Here is a 17,974-nt window from a genome sequence, read left to right as displayed (position 1 = left end):
AGTTTAAAAACACACACACCAAGAATCAATAAAAATATCAAAATCTAACTTTTAAAAAAATATTGACTTTTGAAAAAAAAAAAGAACAAGCCAAAAACAATTGAAACACCTAGACATAGTTTACGGTTCTTTGACTCATTGGGATTTTTTGAGATTATAATTTATCAATATGATATTTGATTTAGGGTATTTATCAACAACGGTCGTTAGGTGACGTGAGAGGAATTCAGCGTAACTGAGTGACACTACCCTCTCTCTCGCGTCACTCACACAATCTTTTTTTTCTTTTTTCTTTTTCAATTTGCAACAATAGTTTCGAAAATAGAATATGTCAAATGAGATGTCATTGCCATTACGTATATCTCAAAAAAATTGTGAAATGAAAAAAGGGCTTACAATCTCTCATGTTGCATGAGAAATTCAAGTTTTTCTACAAAGAGAGAAAGGGGTGGGGCTCTCACCTTAAAGAAAAAAAATAAAAAAATGATTGACACAGATATCGAAGTGAGAGTGGTAGGAGAAAAGAAAATATCGTAAATTAAATAAAAAATTGAGAAAACTAAAGGGGTAAAAATCATAAAAGCTGTGAGAGAGCCCACATTTTACCCCTCAATTCCTTCGACATCTTTCTTCAATACTCTCCTTCTGCTTCGTTTTCATCTTTCACTTTGATTGATTCTCAAGAATAGTGGATTTGAAACAATGTGGCTACACAAACCTACAGATCTATTAACTTTGGAAATTAGAGAAATATAGAACAAAAGGAGATAACCATGTTGCTTCTCGTTGATTCGCTTGCGATGAAGATGAGCCACAACCTCCTCCTTCTTCGACCCAACACCTCCTCGCTTTCTGTTCATGCCTCACCTCAATCATACACTGCTCTCGGTGGCGTTGCCTAGGGTTATCTTCTCAAATCTCAATTCAAAATAAGTGTGTGTTAGATTGTGTTATATACTGGTTTGTGTCTTGTTCTCAAACAACGACAACGACAACGACAAGGACTCTCTCTCTCTCTCTCTCTCAAAGCACTTTCACGTTGTCCTTTTTGGTAATTTTATTCTTAATTTTTTTTAATATCTAAATAACATTTTTACTTGAAAATATTTTTTAAATATTACATCCAAATAAGTCTTTTTCAAATGTTCATCGAAACCAGCCTTTCTACTGATAAGGGATCAATTTTGAAACATTAAATTTAAATTAGATACTGGTTGAAAATTAAATGTTATGTGTTGTTTTGAGAGAAGATAAGATGCTAAGGGTGGATCAAGATATTGAAAAGATGGAAAAACAAAATTGAGAGTAAGACTAGGAGCATTTGGTAGAAGAGAAATTTTTTGTATCCGTAAATTATGATTTTCGAGAATATGATGGAAAATTTTCTTTCTCGTAAATGTTACCAAAAAATTATTTGTTAAGCCAAACTTTTATCGGGAATATTGAGTTAATTCTTCTAATGCTATGTTTAGTTGATTATAATATATGTTTGGTATGACTCATATTTCGCATGCTGATGAGGGCTTTTGTTGTCGGGGTCAGCAGAAAGACAACTAGGGTCTCGCTCCCAGGTGAGTGGGGGTCTGGGGGGCAGCGCTCCCTGGCTCATAGAGACTTGGTACTGTTGTGAATCTCTAATTTATTGTAAATTTTTTTAGTAGTTTGGGCTTGGGTCTATGAATATCTGTTGTTAGGACTTTTTAATCTTATTTATATTCTCCTTATAAACTGAGTGACCAATAACGAGTGATGGTGAGGTGAATATAGTACAAGCAAACTGGATGTAGCCTAAATTGGGTCAACAGGGTAAATCATTGTGTCTATTATCTTCTTTCTTTTTTTCGTTTGCGATTTGTGTAGTTATCGATTTTAAATAAAATATTGCCGGAAATTTCGATCAAAATTACAAAATTACCCTTGTGCCACCGCTCTCCCTCCACACAGGTGGAATAGAGGAGCTATGAGTTTCATTTCCCTGAGATTCTTCCTGAGTACGAGATGTCTCAATTTCGTTAATGTCATCACTTTGTTTAACACTAATCCTCTTTGCTTTTGCAGATTCATCCAACTACCATTTATAATGATAAATATAAATATAAAATTAAAAAAAAATATATAAAATACAAGCATTAGAAATGAATAACATAATTAACCTCCGACTAACCAATTTGTCTGGAGCAAAAGGTAGAGCTAGGATGGTGAAGAAAGTGGAGTTGAGAACAATTGCAAGGTGAAGGCAGGGTCATGAGAATGAGAGAGAGAGCGAGCATGAGGAGGAAAGAGACAGGGTCATCGGCGAAGAGAGCAGAACAAAGATTGGTGAATATAGCAGTGCTTAACCCTACAAACCCTTTGAGAATGCCCGAAACCGGACCTCTGTTACTCCCAAAGTTGCGTATGCAAGTAACCAAAACCGCAGTGTTCATCCGCGTTGTGCTATTGCCTCCCATACACAGAAACACGCACATCTGTAATTGGATTGATTGATTTACCTTTCAATTGGTTTTTATAACCAAATCAAAGAAATCAGAAAGAAAAAAAAAGCAATATTGATTGTATGGAAGGGGTTCGATTCTCTGGCTAACAATGAGCCCACTGAACACCATAGCCGATGAGGCCTTCAACGGAGCCAAGGATGAAGAGGGTGCCAGAGAGAGTATTTTGGTCCGAGAAATGTGTGAAAACTTTCCCATCGCATGGGAAAAAAAATACCATGCCTTGCATGGTATTTCTGGATAGACATCAGCTATGTAAAATAAAATCATGGAAAAAAAAAATTATGGGAAAATTTTCATGATTCTTCCTACCAAACCTGAGAAAATTATTTTTCCCAACCAATTTCCCAGTATTTAAAATAAGATCCTTGTACCAAACAGCACCTAAAGAAAGCAATATGCATGGGATCGGTTGGCAAAAGCCTATATTAAAATAAGAAAGAAAAGAGAGAGAGAGTAGAGGAAATTCTGAAAAAGGAAAAATTCAGAGGAGTACTGGAGAAAATATCAAACTATACATAAAGAGTCTATAATGCTATATATTATTCAAGATAAACGAATTAAATTTTGTGATCATTGATTCTCGGACAAGGCTTTAAACTGTTTTCAGGCTTTGATTTTCTCGTATTATTTGAGAAAATATGTTGTGAACTAAGTAGTCCATATTTATTAAAATAAAAAAGTTTTGCAGCAAATCCAAAGGTCACAATATGAGAAAATACTTCTCACATGAAGTGTTTTTTCCTTTAATCAATACTACTCTAATGATTTTATTTGCACCTTTTTACTTAATTTGAGAAGTTTGTAAGGTAATTTTAATTTTGGATTTTCTTCTAATGTGTTACGTGGTGTAGAGTTGCATCGAGTGGTTTGACCTATTATTAGAGTTAATAATAAGGGAGTAATTATCTTTTAATAATTAGGGACTTAATCTGGGCTTTAGGCTTAAGTGGGTACATCAAAATGTAGAATAAACTTTATTTATTTGAGGTTTTTGACTCTACTTTTAGTGGATTTGAGTTTGCTAACTGGAAGAGATATCCAATTGAATCAGTGATTTTTTTTTCTGCCGTCAAGCCAACAAAATTTTCCACATTAAGTTTTGTTTCTTGCTTTCCGCTTATCATTTTTATTTATGAAAAATTATAAAAAAAATAAGAGTTCGTTTTTTCTGCAGTTACTGCATATAAGTTATCTGCAGTAAGTCCAATACGACGTCGTTTTAGGGCGAAAATCATGATGTTTTTGTAATTTTAATTTATTTCAGAGTTATAATAGTCTTTATATTTATAATTTTTTAAGATTTCAAATAAAAATACAGGGTTCATTTTTTCTGCAGTAAATACAGATAAGTTATCTGCATTGAGCCCAAAACGATATCATTTTGGGTGCGAAAATCAAGGTATTTTTGTAATTTTAATTTATTTCAGGGTATAATAGTCTTTATAACTATAATTTTTTAATATTTCAACGTCACTTTGTGAGTAAATGCAGATAACTTATCTGCAGTAACTGCAGAAATATTTTTCTGAAAAATATATTATGTTGTATCTTTCTCTCACTTAAAATGAAACAACTTTATGTTCTTTAAAAGGACAAATATTTTTTTATTTTAAAAATGGAAAAAATATATGAACTATTTGATTATATTGTTATTATTATTTAAATTTTTTATAAGTTGGCACAAAGAATAAAAATCATATATAATTATAATTGAATGGTTGAATTAATAAAAATCATTTTATATATTATTTGGTGATATAAAAATATAAAATTTTGTACCAGGGCCAATTAATATCTCTCTCCATATCTATTTTTTTTTAAAGTGATTTCAGCCAAAGTAAACAATCCAACAAAGTCGTAATCTCTGGAATCAACTTCAATAATCAAGACTTGTTTTTTATTTTGAGATCGTTTTGCGACTAGTCCGATTTGGAGCGAGTTCCGGAATTAAGGTTTTAAACTCCCCCAAAAACTGTACTAGTAAGGATCGCACACATGCTCTACTCCCATCTGCTGGTACCAACTGGATACCATCATTTGATATAATTAAGATTTATTAATTACAAAAGTCTAATCGAGAAATTAATTCTGTAAAAATTCATAAAAAAGGAAGAAATATTAATTTGATAAGTAATAAAAGACGTATAATAATGTTACAATTTGGCCTTCGATGAGCGGCCGCTGTATCTAAAGAATGTGAAGATAGAAGAGAAGTGGGAAATTAAGAAACAGCTAGCTAAAGCCTTAAACTTAAAGGTCATTAAGAAGTGTAAGGAGGTAGACGAAGAGGTTGATAATATCACCATAGATGGAGATAGCAGCCCAGATGTAATCATCGTAGCTGTAATTTTTGATGAGGTTAGAAGTGTCATATACGATGAAACCACACATAATTAGTGCACCCAGGCCAGCATAAATCATTCGCCCCGTTGGTCCAAGAGGGAAAAATAACTGTTCAATGATAGATAAATTAAGAGTCACATTTAGATCCAAATGATCTTAATTATAAGACAAAATTAAATGAAAAGTACTGAGAGTTAATTAGTGAGATGAAATGCTTACTTGAATGAGTCCGAACATTAACATCACCATAAGGGAAGCAAAAAGGAACGGCCCTAGGAAACTGAAATCACTGCCTCTTTTAACAGCCCAAAATGTGTAGAGTGTCAGGCTAGCAACCACCACACCCGTCAGAAATGCAGCCTCTGCCACCACCATTGCTGTTGCAAAATTCACATAATTCAAATCTCTGCCATGCATGTCTAATAACATATTTATGAAAATTCTATTTACAGATTATTATCATTATTACACTTTTTTTTAAAAAATACCTCTAAACACACTAGCTTTTTCATTTTTCATTTTTCATAAACACGGTCATGTAAATTCTTATATTTAATTTTTTAGGTTTTTATTATGTATGTGTCTTCCTTTTTATGAAAAAAATGAAAGACGATTTATTGTATGAAGATTAAGATTAGAAAGGTGATCCATACCGTTGGCAAAAGCACAAGCGAATCCAACTGTAACAGACATGCCGAGAGTATAGAGGCCAAGAAGAAAGAGATTCACCGGGTGTTTATTGTAATATTTGCTCAACACAAACAAAACTGCATGTCCAAAACATGAAGCATGTGACAATATTAAGTTTCAACTCCAAGGATATGATTAAACTAAAACCTATAATATGAGTTTTAGTAAAAAAAAGAAGGAAAAAATGAAAAGCCTTGAATATTGAGAGGGTTTAACGTACGTATGAATGTTAAAATTACGGCTCCGAAGAAGACAAATAAGCGATAATCATTGTAGCGAGCGAAATCCTTTGCAGGTGGAAAGAAGATGAAGAAGGCGGCGAAACCAGCAGTGAAAAGCAGCTGAATAGAAACAATCACGTAAACCTTGCGGATGAATCCCCACCGTAACTCAGGTGACTCTATCATCGATGGATAGAGGCTGTTGCTATTGTTATTGTTACCCTGCACTTGGGATAACCCAGCCTCAATGTCACCCTTACCCATGGCGGTGATAAGAGAAACGCACACAACAAATTCAGAACACAAAGTTATATGTAATGGCTCTTCCAAGTTTGGTTTAGGTAAACTAACAAGAACAAGAAGAACAAGAAGATGGTGATAGGATGTTATTTTAATGGTTTTTTTTTTTTTTTTTTTTCGTTGCAACTCTGTTTTGGTTTAAACCGAAGCCCATATTGTAACGCATGCATATATAGAAATGTTTTGGTTTAATTTTGGCATTGGGCGTGAAGATGACACATGCAACTTGGTGTGTGGTTCTTTAGTGCATTTATAGGTTTTCCTTGCTGTCTTCAAACTATACATACTATTATTATGAGTATTGCTATTAAATGATTACCGATGGGCAATTTTGTAATTCTGAAAGTTTCGTATGACGGAAGCGCGATTTCATGCAAAAATTGATTCAGAAGTTTTGATTATGAGACTATTCAAAAACATTTAATCAATTAGGTAGTCATTGGAATACTATGTAAATCTTATTTTATTAATAATGTTGTTTGGGACAATTGGATATTGGTCGTAATTTCTTCAACTGATATAAGTATCATCAACTAGAAACATGAAAAAAAAAATTAATTTATTGTTTTTTAAATAAAAAATTACGAATTTATGACAGTTTTAAAAATAATTATACATTTATTATATAATATCACGTTCAATTTGGGCGACATCAATAATCACGCTTAAATTGGGCGTCACTCAAGAGGAAATCACGCCTAATTTAGGCGTCACTCATCAGGTGTTGACACGTGTCACATTTTTTATTTTTTTCAAAAAAAAAATTAACAATTTAATCGTAAAATTTCTGAAGGCCATAACTTTTGACTCAAGTATCCAAATCAGGTGATTCTTTTTTTGATTCCGCATAAATTTTCGAGATCTACGGAATGACTTCTCATTTGACATATTTTAATTCTCACAAACACAATTTAAATTTACAAGAATGGTATTATAAGAGCGGTTAAACCCAGAAGCCTCTGAGTTCTGAGTTTATGATTTAATATAAAAAAATAAATAAATATTTGATTTGTGATTTAAATTAAACATAAAAATATAAGTTATTATTAATAAGGAAACAAAATAAAGATTTGATTTGTGATTTAAACTCAAAAATCAATTTGAAAAATCTGTATTAATAAAAGAAATAATTAAATAAATATTCTAAATCTCAAAGGAAGAAGGATTTTATTTTTTTTAAACATTCATAAGCCATCATTAATTTCAGACCACGAATAATAACCCAGAAGCTTATAGCATTAATCATTAATTTCAAAAGTAATATCATTAATAATAATTTTTATTTTTAATTTTAATTTAAATCACAATCCAAATTTTTTTTTGTAATAAAAATAAAAAAATTTATTATTTTTTAATTTAAATCACAAATCAAATATTTATTTATTTTTTATATTAAATCACAAACCCATAACTTAGAGGCTTTTGGATTTAACCGCTCTTATAATACCATTTTTGCAAATTTAAATTATGTTTATGAGAAATAAAATATATCAAACGACATGTCATTGCGTAGATTTCGAAAAGTTATGTGGAATCAAAAAAAGAATTACCTGATTTGGATACCCGAGTCAAAAGTTATGGCCTTCAAAAGTTTTATGATGAAATTATTAATTTATTTTTTTGGAAAAAAATGTGACACGTGTCAACACCGGATGAGTGACGCCTGAATTAGGCGTGATTGCCTCTTAAGTGACGCCCAATTTAGGCGTGATTGGTGACGTCCAAATTAGACGTGATATTATACAATAAAAGTGTAATTATTTTTAAAACTGTCATAAATTCGTAATTTTTTATTTAAAAAACAATATATCCATTTTTTTGCCCTACAAACATATATATATATATATATATATATATAGTGTTGCTCAATAATGGAATATAACACAAATACCTATTGCATACGAGACATTAGACATCAATTTTAGTTTTCAAGTATACGGTGACCTAATTTAAGAGGAATGAAGTAATAGCACTGATAGTCAGAAAGACATCTACTTATTTAGCATAAGTTGGGAGAGGCTTCGGGCTTTAGAAGGAATAACAGTTTGGGTGAATGGGGCCTCTCTACTTGAAATTGAATTGTTCTAAACAATTTATATAAGTTCATATACCACACTGTGGATTGGTCGTTTTTATGGACCCACAAGTCCATTTAGGGATGCTGTTGAACATATGGTTGATGACCATCTTGAATGATCCAAAACATCTTTTGATGGAAATGGACAATCTTTCAGTTCCTCATTGTACTGTAAGACAGCTTCATTAAGCCAAAATTTCACTTCCTCTTTCTTTTCTTTCCTTTGTTGTTTCTTGACATAAATCAGGCTTCAATGTAACACTATTTACCATGGACAAATGTTGTAGGTCCTGTTTGTTCTTATAATGGACCGTAGTTTAGCTGTTTAGGACTAAATGCAAGCAAATATACACGCATAGACTCTTTTAATTGATTCTATTTAATTCTTTTGTTCTTAGCTTCTATCATATTTCTTGTTTAAAGGTTGTGAAGGTTTACGATTCTGTTTAAGGGGACCTCCAGGGGAGTTATGTCATGAACCCCATTCCCAGGCAAGGAAAAAGAAAACAAGTCATTAAAATAGTCTGATATTCCATAAAGTCATTCATTGACGAATTGTGTATTCAAAGAATGGGCCATGTTGAAAATAAAACAGAGAAAATAGTATAACCGTCTGTGAATTCATTAATTGGTTAAGACTATTTTCCAAGAATGGGCCATGTTAGGGTGGTTATGACTTGTGAACGATCGATCAGCTATATAAAAGAGATGCAAAAAATTAAAAAAGAACTATCAATGTAGATTGGCAAGCTAAAAGATAGAGGGGTATCTTAATTAATGATTTCTTTTTCTAACCTATTCTTTTTGACTGAACTGTTCTGTCCTGATAGCATAATAAAACCAAAAAAAACAAAATTAGGGGGGGCCCATTGGAAAGTTGATTTATAATATCTATAAGCCTACCAAAAGAAAGAAAAAAAATGGAGCCCTTAAAAAAGTCTTCAATCAGTGTTGAAATGAACAAAAGGCAGTCACATGTAATTATGAACAGAAAATTTCAAAAAGGATAGAAGGGGGAAACAGCATGGAAGAGACCATCAAAGAAGGATTCCTTGTTTATTTGTCTCCTTGGCCCTAAACATAGTGATATGCATGAATTATTTTTGTCCATTTCTATCCCCTCAACTGTAGTTTTCACTTTCCAAAATTACAATTGACACCCCTTATAATAATTTTATACAATGTAGTAAATAATCTTTTTGTTCCTTTTTTTTTCTCTCCTGAATTTACAGTTAGGCTCACATGATAGTACATGAATCAAAACCATATACAGGGTAGCAGAACCTATCTGCCATTAAGGAGAAATTAAAAAAAAAAAAAAAAATTTATTATGTCTTCTATTTCTTCTTTCTTTTAATCTTTCCATTACAGAATAGTGAACCAAATCCAAAGAATCTTGCAGTAGCTTTGGGAATATATGCATGTGGTAGATTTAAAACAGGACTAATTCTAACACCATTACCAGAAGATCCACAATTTTTCTTCATTGAAGGTTTTTGAGATGAACTAAAAAAATAAAATGTACTTGAACTTGAAGAGGATGATGATGATGACCTTCTACTTGAAGCAGAGGACTGTTTCTGAAACCTCTGCTTCTGGGTTTCTGTTTGCTTTGGATTTGGAACTGAACCAGTTGAGTTGCTTCGTGATAGGAACTGTAGCGATCGAATCAAGCTAATCCCACGAGTGGTATCAAAATTCAAACTGCTACTGCGTTTGAATTGCCAGAAGTACTTGGATGATGGCTTCTCATCTTCGTTATCTGCATCATCAGAGGCTGCAGAGAGGAACTCCTTGAGCCTCTTCTTTTCCGTACATCTTGTGCTCGAAGGTTGAGAGCGAGGACGTGCAGGCTTTGCAGGAAGATGGGGTTCATCTGTGGCATTGGAAACTCTCTTGATTTGCATTGGAACAATCTTGCCATTTGAGAAGAGTTCATCAGCTGAAGAGAGTTGTTGAGCTAACCCATTGGTGATACAGAAAACGAAGTCTGAGCTAGAATCCAAGAGGCACAAGTCTGATCGACGGTTATGATCTTCAATGGGGACTGAATCTTCTGTGTTCGTCAGATCATGTGAGAACGAGATGCGAGGGCTGATTCCTGTGATGGGTATCTCAGAGCACACTTCTATTGCCATGGCTTTTTCTGAACAGGGGAACTCTGTTTCTAGTTAACAGAGAGAGAGAGAGAGAGAGAGAGAGAGAGAGAGAGAGAGAGAGAGAGAATGTCTCAAAATGTTGGTTTTGATAGTTGGATTTGAGGGTAGCCGCGAAAAGTTTCAAAATTTACGAGGTGGGAGTGACGGTGTTGGTTGAAATGGTAATGGGTTTGGAGTCAAAGGAAGTGAAAGAGACACAGTATGTGTGTTTGTGTGTGTGTGTGTGTGTGTGGAATTATGGGGTTGAGAAGTCAGAAATTGCAGCTTTTGTTTTTGTTTGGGTGTTGTGTCTGAGTTCCAAAAGGGAAGGAACAATTATGCAGGATGAGGAAGATTAACATTAAAGCTGGATTGGACTAGATCCTTTTCTTTACAATCTGTTCATGAAAGGGTAAAAGGAAAAGCAGTTGAAACCAATCACCGAAAGGTTATAAAAGGATAACTCTTTTGGAGGGTTTCCAAAGAAGCTTTAGGAACAGAAGAGTGCCATGACAGAGAAAGAGAGGGAGAGAGAAGGGGGAATTGACATGCACCTCGAGATTTATTATAGGAGGGGAGAGGAGTTTAGCGAAAATATTACATACTATTATGCTCGATGGTAATGGTAGTATTAACTATTTAACAATAAGTTAGTCACAGTGAAGATTACTTATAAATTATTACATATAAAGTGGAATCTTTGCTAAGAAAGTAAAGAAGCAATCACTTACAAAGTTAAGAATAACAAAATGATACAATAAAGGGGTATAGCATGTATATACAACCGTACACGCTGTTCTTGATTTTTGATTTCTACCTTATCCTTCGAAAATTGCAGACTAAAACAGTTATTATGCTTTAAAATTATTATATTTATTTTGTCAAAAAGATCTAATAATATATATTTTTAAATAAAAAATAGTATCGTGAGACAATGATAATGAATAAGTGGAGGTAGAAGTTGTAAACAGTAGTAATAAAACTGATACTAACTGAGAGGTATTCTAGGTCAGCAAGAAAAAGTTTTTTGTTTTGTAAATTTTTCATACTTTTTTTTTAAAAGAAGTCACTAAATAACTTTAATTATAAAAAAATATATAATTGTATTTTCTAAATTATTCTATTAAAATACTTAAAAATTTATCATTGAACTAATATTTTCTCTAGTTTTCTAACTGCATTTTTCCAACATTAGAAAAACACAATTATTAATTGCTACTATAAGAATTCGGGGAATATATTTAGATAAGAATTCTGCATAACAGGAAAATTCTTGTGTCATCCTTGAAGAAGGAATTTTCTTCCTCCAAGAAAATCATAATATATCATTAAAACCATATTCGGACATGTATAAGAAGTGGGACTCCAAAATGGATGGTTTTGATTTTTAACGGAAGAATAAATTCATCCTTCAATAGGTGGAAATAATTTCTCCTGCGAAACAAACGTTACCGTCAACTTGCAATAGGAGGAAAATCTTTTGACTTTGCAAGTACGTATTAATGATTACACTAACGTTAGTTTAAACTCAATTATTTTAACTGTGCTTAAAACACAGAGTGCACGAGCTGGCTACGTTAATGGTCGATCTGATTAGTGATTACCATTAATCTCAATTTCGGATCTGGGCAGTCATCATCGTTAAGATACTTTTCTGCTGCAATTTTTGTTTTAATTTCCTAAAGTTTGTGAACAATTCCAACATTTTGATGTATAACTTAACTGAGGGCATTGATGTTGTCCTGAGTGGTGGAAACATTAGGTGCTTAGTTAGAATTATGTGGCACGCGATGTAGGGTCCATTTTAGGACAACAGACATAGGCAAAAATGATCTTCGTTCATAGGAAATTATTGTAGCATGACTAGGCACTATCACAGGAGTACTTGTACCACACCTTTAGTACTTGTTCAAGCAATGCTAACATCATGACCAAGATTATGCTGATAACAGAATGCTTCTTTTAAGACAAGAAAATGAACCTTTTCTCAAATTTGAAATATACAATATGGCACGGGATACAATTTGTTTTCCTTTGCCAGTATGAACAACCAGAGCATGAGAAAATGGACTAGAACAAAGGACAATTATAGTGTTGATATGAGGTAGTGTGAACGTTCCATAATGGTTCACAAGCACACAAACCCCGAAAGTTAGGAAACTTTTTCTTTTTCCCCCTTGGCCCCTTAAGAAGGTCAACTGAAATTTTGCAACATATGAATAGTTAAAGAGTGACAAGAATGGTGAAATTGGATAGCATATGTCGTAGGCTGCATTATTTACTTATTCTGTATATATATTAAATGGTCATTGATCTTGAGCGTCAATTACAAATGCTTTTGTTTGACTGGATGGAATCTTTCAGCTTGCAATTCTGCTGTTGATGACATATGCTGAGTAACATATTCTAATTTAGCAGCTACTTGGTTGGAAAAGTTTGTTTATTGTATAATGTTCTTGCGTTTCAATTTTTTTATGCAGTAGAAGAAAATTTTCTCATAGTGTACATACATCTTACGTAAAACCCACATCTATTAAAAATTAAAAATAAAAAAAATGCACAAAAATTAAAAAATCATTAATAAGAAAAAACAATTTTTCTAGAACTAGAAAATGTTTTCCCTTATAACTCATATGAGAAGAAGAAAACAGAAAAGGGAATCTGTATGGTGGTGGTCTGATTTGAAGGCATCCCCATATGTTTGTCAGAGTGTCAGAGTACTTTGCCAGCATTGGATCATTCTTCCTCTGTTGGCACGTGGGTAATGACCATCCCGATCAGATCATGGTTCATGGTGGCTATTGGATTAGATGCATTTGGCATCTCCATCATGTCCTATGAATTATTGTTGTTTAGATCAATGACACGTTAAAATTGATTAAGGGAGTTTCGCGGAAGATAATTTTTTTGTTGTTTATCCGATAATTACGATTTTTAGGAATATATAAAAAAATATGTTTTCTTAAAAATATTATCAAAAAGTTATTTGATAAGTTAAAATATTTTTGAAAATGTTGGGTTAATTTTTTTTTTCTTTTTTGAATTTCGGTCCACCACTGCCGCCCCTCAAGCCCACGCCCTTGGGAATCTTGAGAGGATGTAAATTACGGGATGTGCATGCAGGGCAGGAATCGAACCCGGGCACTTTGGTGCATTGCTGCCACGAAGACCTTAGGGCTTCGACCCAGGAATCGAACCCGCGATGTTAGGTTAATTTTTTTGATGCTATGTTTAGTTGTGTTAAAATTTTTCTTATCATAGGAATCTTAAAATATCACCACTTATTACCAAGTGGTGATATTTTTGGATTATATTTTTAAAAAAATTTACACACAAAATAAAATCTCAAAAAAATCAGATTCTCAGAAAAATTTTAAAAATCTCATATCAAATATAGGTAAATAAAATTAACATCTTCAATTTCTCAGAAATTCTTAAAAAAATCTTTTACCAAACACCCCGTAACAGTATTATACGTCCTTTTAGCGAGAAAAAAAAGGAACATTGACTGTACTGCCCCTTTTAATATAATATACTTGAATATCACGGAGTCAAAAAAAAATTCTAAACTGCCACGGCACCATAGTTACTGAGGTAGTCAGTTGCTATGGACATGACACGTGTCACTTCCCCAGCGACTGAAATACCAAAGTAGCTATCTTATATAGTGACTTTGGGTTGAATGAGTTGCGTGCCTAGTTGGTGGGGATATGACATGTTTCCAGTCCATAGTAGCTGACTATCTCAGCAACTATGACACATGGTAGTTTGAAAAAAAAATTGACTATGTAACATTGAGATATATTATATTTAAAAGGGAGTTATTAATCTCATGTTGCTTGAGATAGTTCTCTCATGTGTGTGAGATAAAAATGTGGGATCCACACTTTAAAACAAAAGGAAAAAGAAATAGAAAAAGTTGGCACAAAATTCAATGAATGTATAAAATGAGATAGTTATCTCTAACAAAATGAGAAAAATATTTCCCCATTTAAAAAGGGAGAGTACAGTAAATGTAAAAAAAGAAGAAGAGTAAACACCTTTTTTGGTCCCTGCCAATATCTACGAAATCTTTTTTAGCCCCTGACAATAAAAAATTACCAAATTAGTCCCTAACAGTATGAGAAAAGGGCTACGTTAGTGACGGAGGAGTTGACATAAGGACTAATGTGGCTCTTTTTTTATAATTTTAGGGACCAATTTGGTCCTTTTTTATTGTCAGGGACTAAAAAGAATTTCGTAGATATTGACAGGGACCAAAAATGGTGTTTACTCAAAAAAAAAAAAAAAAAAAAACCAAGTGATACAACATAGACTTGAACGTGTAGTTGACTGTTTGTAGCTTAGGTTTCCTTAGCCTTGGGTTGATCAATGAAAGTACAAGAACGGCAGCTTTCCTAAGGCAAATCCCACTCGATACCCAAGCATCAATTCAAAGTTACTTCAATTTTGGCGTTTTAACTCATTTAATGCGCAAAGAGAAATATTTTCGTTGGTTAATTGAAAAGACAAATATTAGGAGATTGTCGCTTTCAAATTGTGCATGGAGTGATATGTGATTAGTGCAAAAGTTTGTAAGGTGTGGTGTATTATTAAGTTGCATATCACTTCATGTGCGATCTGAACACACATATTTTACATTATCGTATTATCGTATTATTTTAATAAAATATTTAATTTTTTTTTTCTTAAAGCTGCAAATTTTGAGTTCAAATATTAAAATTCCTTGTAGACTATTTAAGTCTATTCAATACTAAGTTAACGAAGGAATTGTCACAGCAGAAGTAATAATTATTGTAGACATACCTTTTGGTCACAGATTGTCTAGTCGTGCTCGGAGAATTTGAATGTTCCACATATAATTTGACTCGGTTAACAAGAAAATAAGTTTTGTAACTTGGGAAATTACTAAAAAAAATTAATATCGGTTCGGAACTGAATAAACTTGTTACATAACGTAGTTATATAAGAAAAAACTTAAGACATTGAAATACAAAATTCAATGGTAGCATTGTGGACATAAATGACTCCGATGCTAAAGGAGTGGCTGCATGTTTTGAATCTGAAAGGCAACTTCCTTTGATGATCTTAATGACGTATTTGTACCGATGAAGAAATATCCCTAAAATTTTGCTATCCGCAGACCATAGGTACCTTAACATTCCTGAGAATTGGATGAACATGGAGTGCTTATTTCAATTTTCAACCCCAAAGTAGAATAGATAGATAGTGAAAAGAATGTCATCAACATGAACATGGAGTAGTACAGCTGCAATGTCACGTTGTTGTCGATAAAAAAGCATAAAATGGTCTAATTTTACTGTATTTGAAACCAATGGAATCGACATAACTGGAAAATCATTGAAACCAAGCATCAGTGTCTATTTGAGCCCATAATTGCTTTGTGCAGTTTTACAGACAAATTCTGGATCAGTAGCAGAGGTGAAACCTGTAGGCTGTCTCATGCAAGGAGTCTCCAATAAATGACCATAAAGGAATGCAAGCCTTTTGACAATATGTTGTCAGTTTTTCATCTGATGCAGAGAGCAATGGACTTATGGAAAAACATTATTCTGATTATTGTATGTTATGCCATAGGAAAGTAATTTTGACCAGAGTCAACACCTTGTTGCTATGAATACTTCAAAAAAAGAAGTTTAAAGTAACTTTATTAACAAATAAAAGCATATTTATCTTTAAATTTTAATAATTAACATTAAAACTATGATATATTTTAAATTAAATTACAAATATATACATTTTTACTTTCCTTTTAGACGTAAACTTATTTTAATGAACATCTTCCATCAAGTTCAATTACTAGTCAGTAGGGAACTTTGCAACTTTTTCTTTCGGCTTTAGTTGCATTACTCCAAAAGTGGATGGCCATATGGATTAGTGCTGCATACTACAAAGGAAGATAATGGACATATGCAAAGCAAGGAGAAAGATAATAAGAAATTGTTCTGGCCAGCAAACTATGTCAAGGATTCATGCCACCGCAGTCCTACCTATCTTGTTATGTTAGCAATTATACCCCTCCTTCTATGACATTGGCTTTTCAACGTAAGACACCAAAATATCTTATACTGGAGAATTCCCTCATTCTTTTGTCTCCTTAGGCACCCAAAATAGCATACTGGAACCATCCCCTCACATATCTCCTTGCACGGCGGCTGCTATCAGCATAGCAGCAGCTGCAAAGTGTCTTGTATCAAGAATGAAGTGCAAGATCAGACTATATTGGCTCTTTCCCATAATAGTTGGCTTATCCCTTCTCTCATCCTCAAGAGATCTATAAATACCTCCTCCATTGGCATAGTAAGGGAAGATTATGAACCGTTATCCTGCCAGCTGAAAGAGTTATCTGTAGCCATTCTCACCACAACACCTGGACCGTTTTGGATAATACTGGTCTGTATCATTGTTGCTAGAGATATCCCTATAGTGATCACAACACTTTTTGGGAATACATATTGGGCTCTCTTTGCCTTTAAAACGGTTCAAAAATAAAGCTAAAAAGGAATATTTAATTTTAATGAATGTTAAAAGTAAATTATTACGAAGGATAATATAATTTATGAAATTAATTTAAAAGAATGAGAATTATAGCTTATTTAAATAATAATTGTTTAATAAAAATAATAGTTATTCAATAAGACCAAATAATCATTCATTTACAAATACTATTCATTTGTAAATTTATTCATAACTTAACGTATTTTGCAACTAGAGTTTTATTTATGGTTATTAGCCATTAACAACAAGTAATAATTATTCAAAAAAATTCTTGACTTCATTACTTAATATGGAATTTTTTTTAATTATCAGGGTCTGTTCGAATCAACTTTTGAATAAAAAGACTTTTTATGGCTTCTTGTTCTCTTAAAGTCTTTCTCAAAAGTTATTTTGTTTTTGGATCAATATTTTAAAAATATTTTTAAGTAAAAAATTAACATTTTTAATATTTTTTTAGAAATAAGGACTATTAGCTTAAAAAATTATTTTATTTTTTTAAGTTGGCATCCAAACACAAATTAAACTGAGCATTTTTTTAAATAACGTTTTGAATAAAAAAATTATGCAAATGGGCCCTTAACAAAAAAGCAATAATGGCTATTTGTATATTTCTTCACAATTTACATATTTTCGTAAAAGGATAATAATTTATTACAATTATCTAATAAATTAAAACAAATAACTATTCAATCAGAACCAATAACTACAGATTTATAAGCCGTGAGAATTTTTTAACGTGGTCAAGAACCTCCGTGATCCTTCCACTAAAATATTGACATTTGAATTAATTAATTAATTAATTTATTTTTTTCTACTCTATCCTCAACTTTTTTTTTTCCTTTCTCTCACCACAGTCTCACCAAATGATTTCTGGTCTGGGACCACATAAACTTTGCTCTAAGTCGTGGCAACTATCACATTTCTTTATATGAGTATTTTTTATTACGTAAAATCTAATAATAAATCCATCTAAAATAAATTTTATGTGATTCTTTTAATCAAGTATAACTTTTTATGTCTTAAATTACTCTTTCTTTTTTAACTGTCTTTACATTAATTTTTGTTTTCTTAGATTGATTGCACAAAATTAAAAAAAAGAAAAAGGAAAGATTTGAGTTGATCGCAAATCAAGGGCACACCGTTCGGCGCATTGTTATTAAAATCTCGATTTATTATTATGTTTTTATA

The 17,974-nt window shown here is 32.4% G+C and overlaps 2 protein-coding genes across 2 annotated transcripts; both read right to left on the bottom strand.

The window, feature by feature from the left end:
* Positions 1 to 4,748: 4,748 nt before the first annotated feature.
* LOC133286131 (protein LIFEGUARD 4-like) lies at positions 4,749 to 6,016 on the bottom strand. The gene is made up of 4 exons (XM_061483488.1): positions 5,752 to 6,016; positions 5,495 to 5,608; positions 5,061 to 5,218; positions 4,749 to 4,949 (listed from the first exon to the last, which is right to left on the bottom strand). Exons 1-4 carry the CDS (start codon positions 6,014 to 6,016, stop codon positions 4,749 to 4,751), a joined length of 738 nt encoding a protein of 245 aa, XP_061339472.1.
* A 3,450-nt stretch (positions 6,017 to 9,466) lies between these two features.
* On the bottom strand, positions 9,467 to 10,267 carry LOC133286130 (uncharacterized). Its single transcript, XM_061483487.1, has 2 exons — positions 9,684 to 10,267; positions 9,467 to 9,635 (listed from the first exon to the last, which is right to left on the bottom strand). The coding sequence occupies exons 1-2, from the start codon at positions 10,265 to 10,267 to the stop codon at positions 9,467 to 9,469; spliced, it is 753 nt and encodes a 250-aa protein (XP_061339471.1).
* Positions 10,268 to 17,974: the final 7,707 nt, after the last annotated feature.

This window comes from Gastrolobium bilobum, unplaced genomic scaffold (assembly GCF_033153095.1).
Source record: "Gastrolobium bilobum isolate Gb01-03AN ecotype WA unplaced genomic scaffold, APGP_CSIRO_Gbil_v1 utg1240, whole genome shotgun sequence".
NCBI lineage: Eukaryota > Viridiplantae > Streptophyta > Magnoliopsida > Fabales > Fabaceae > Gastrolobium > Gastrolobium bilobum.
Note: the sequence above shows the minus strand (reverse complement) of the source record. Positions and strands in the feature narration are given on the sequence as shown.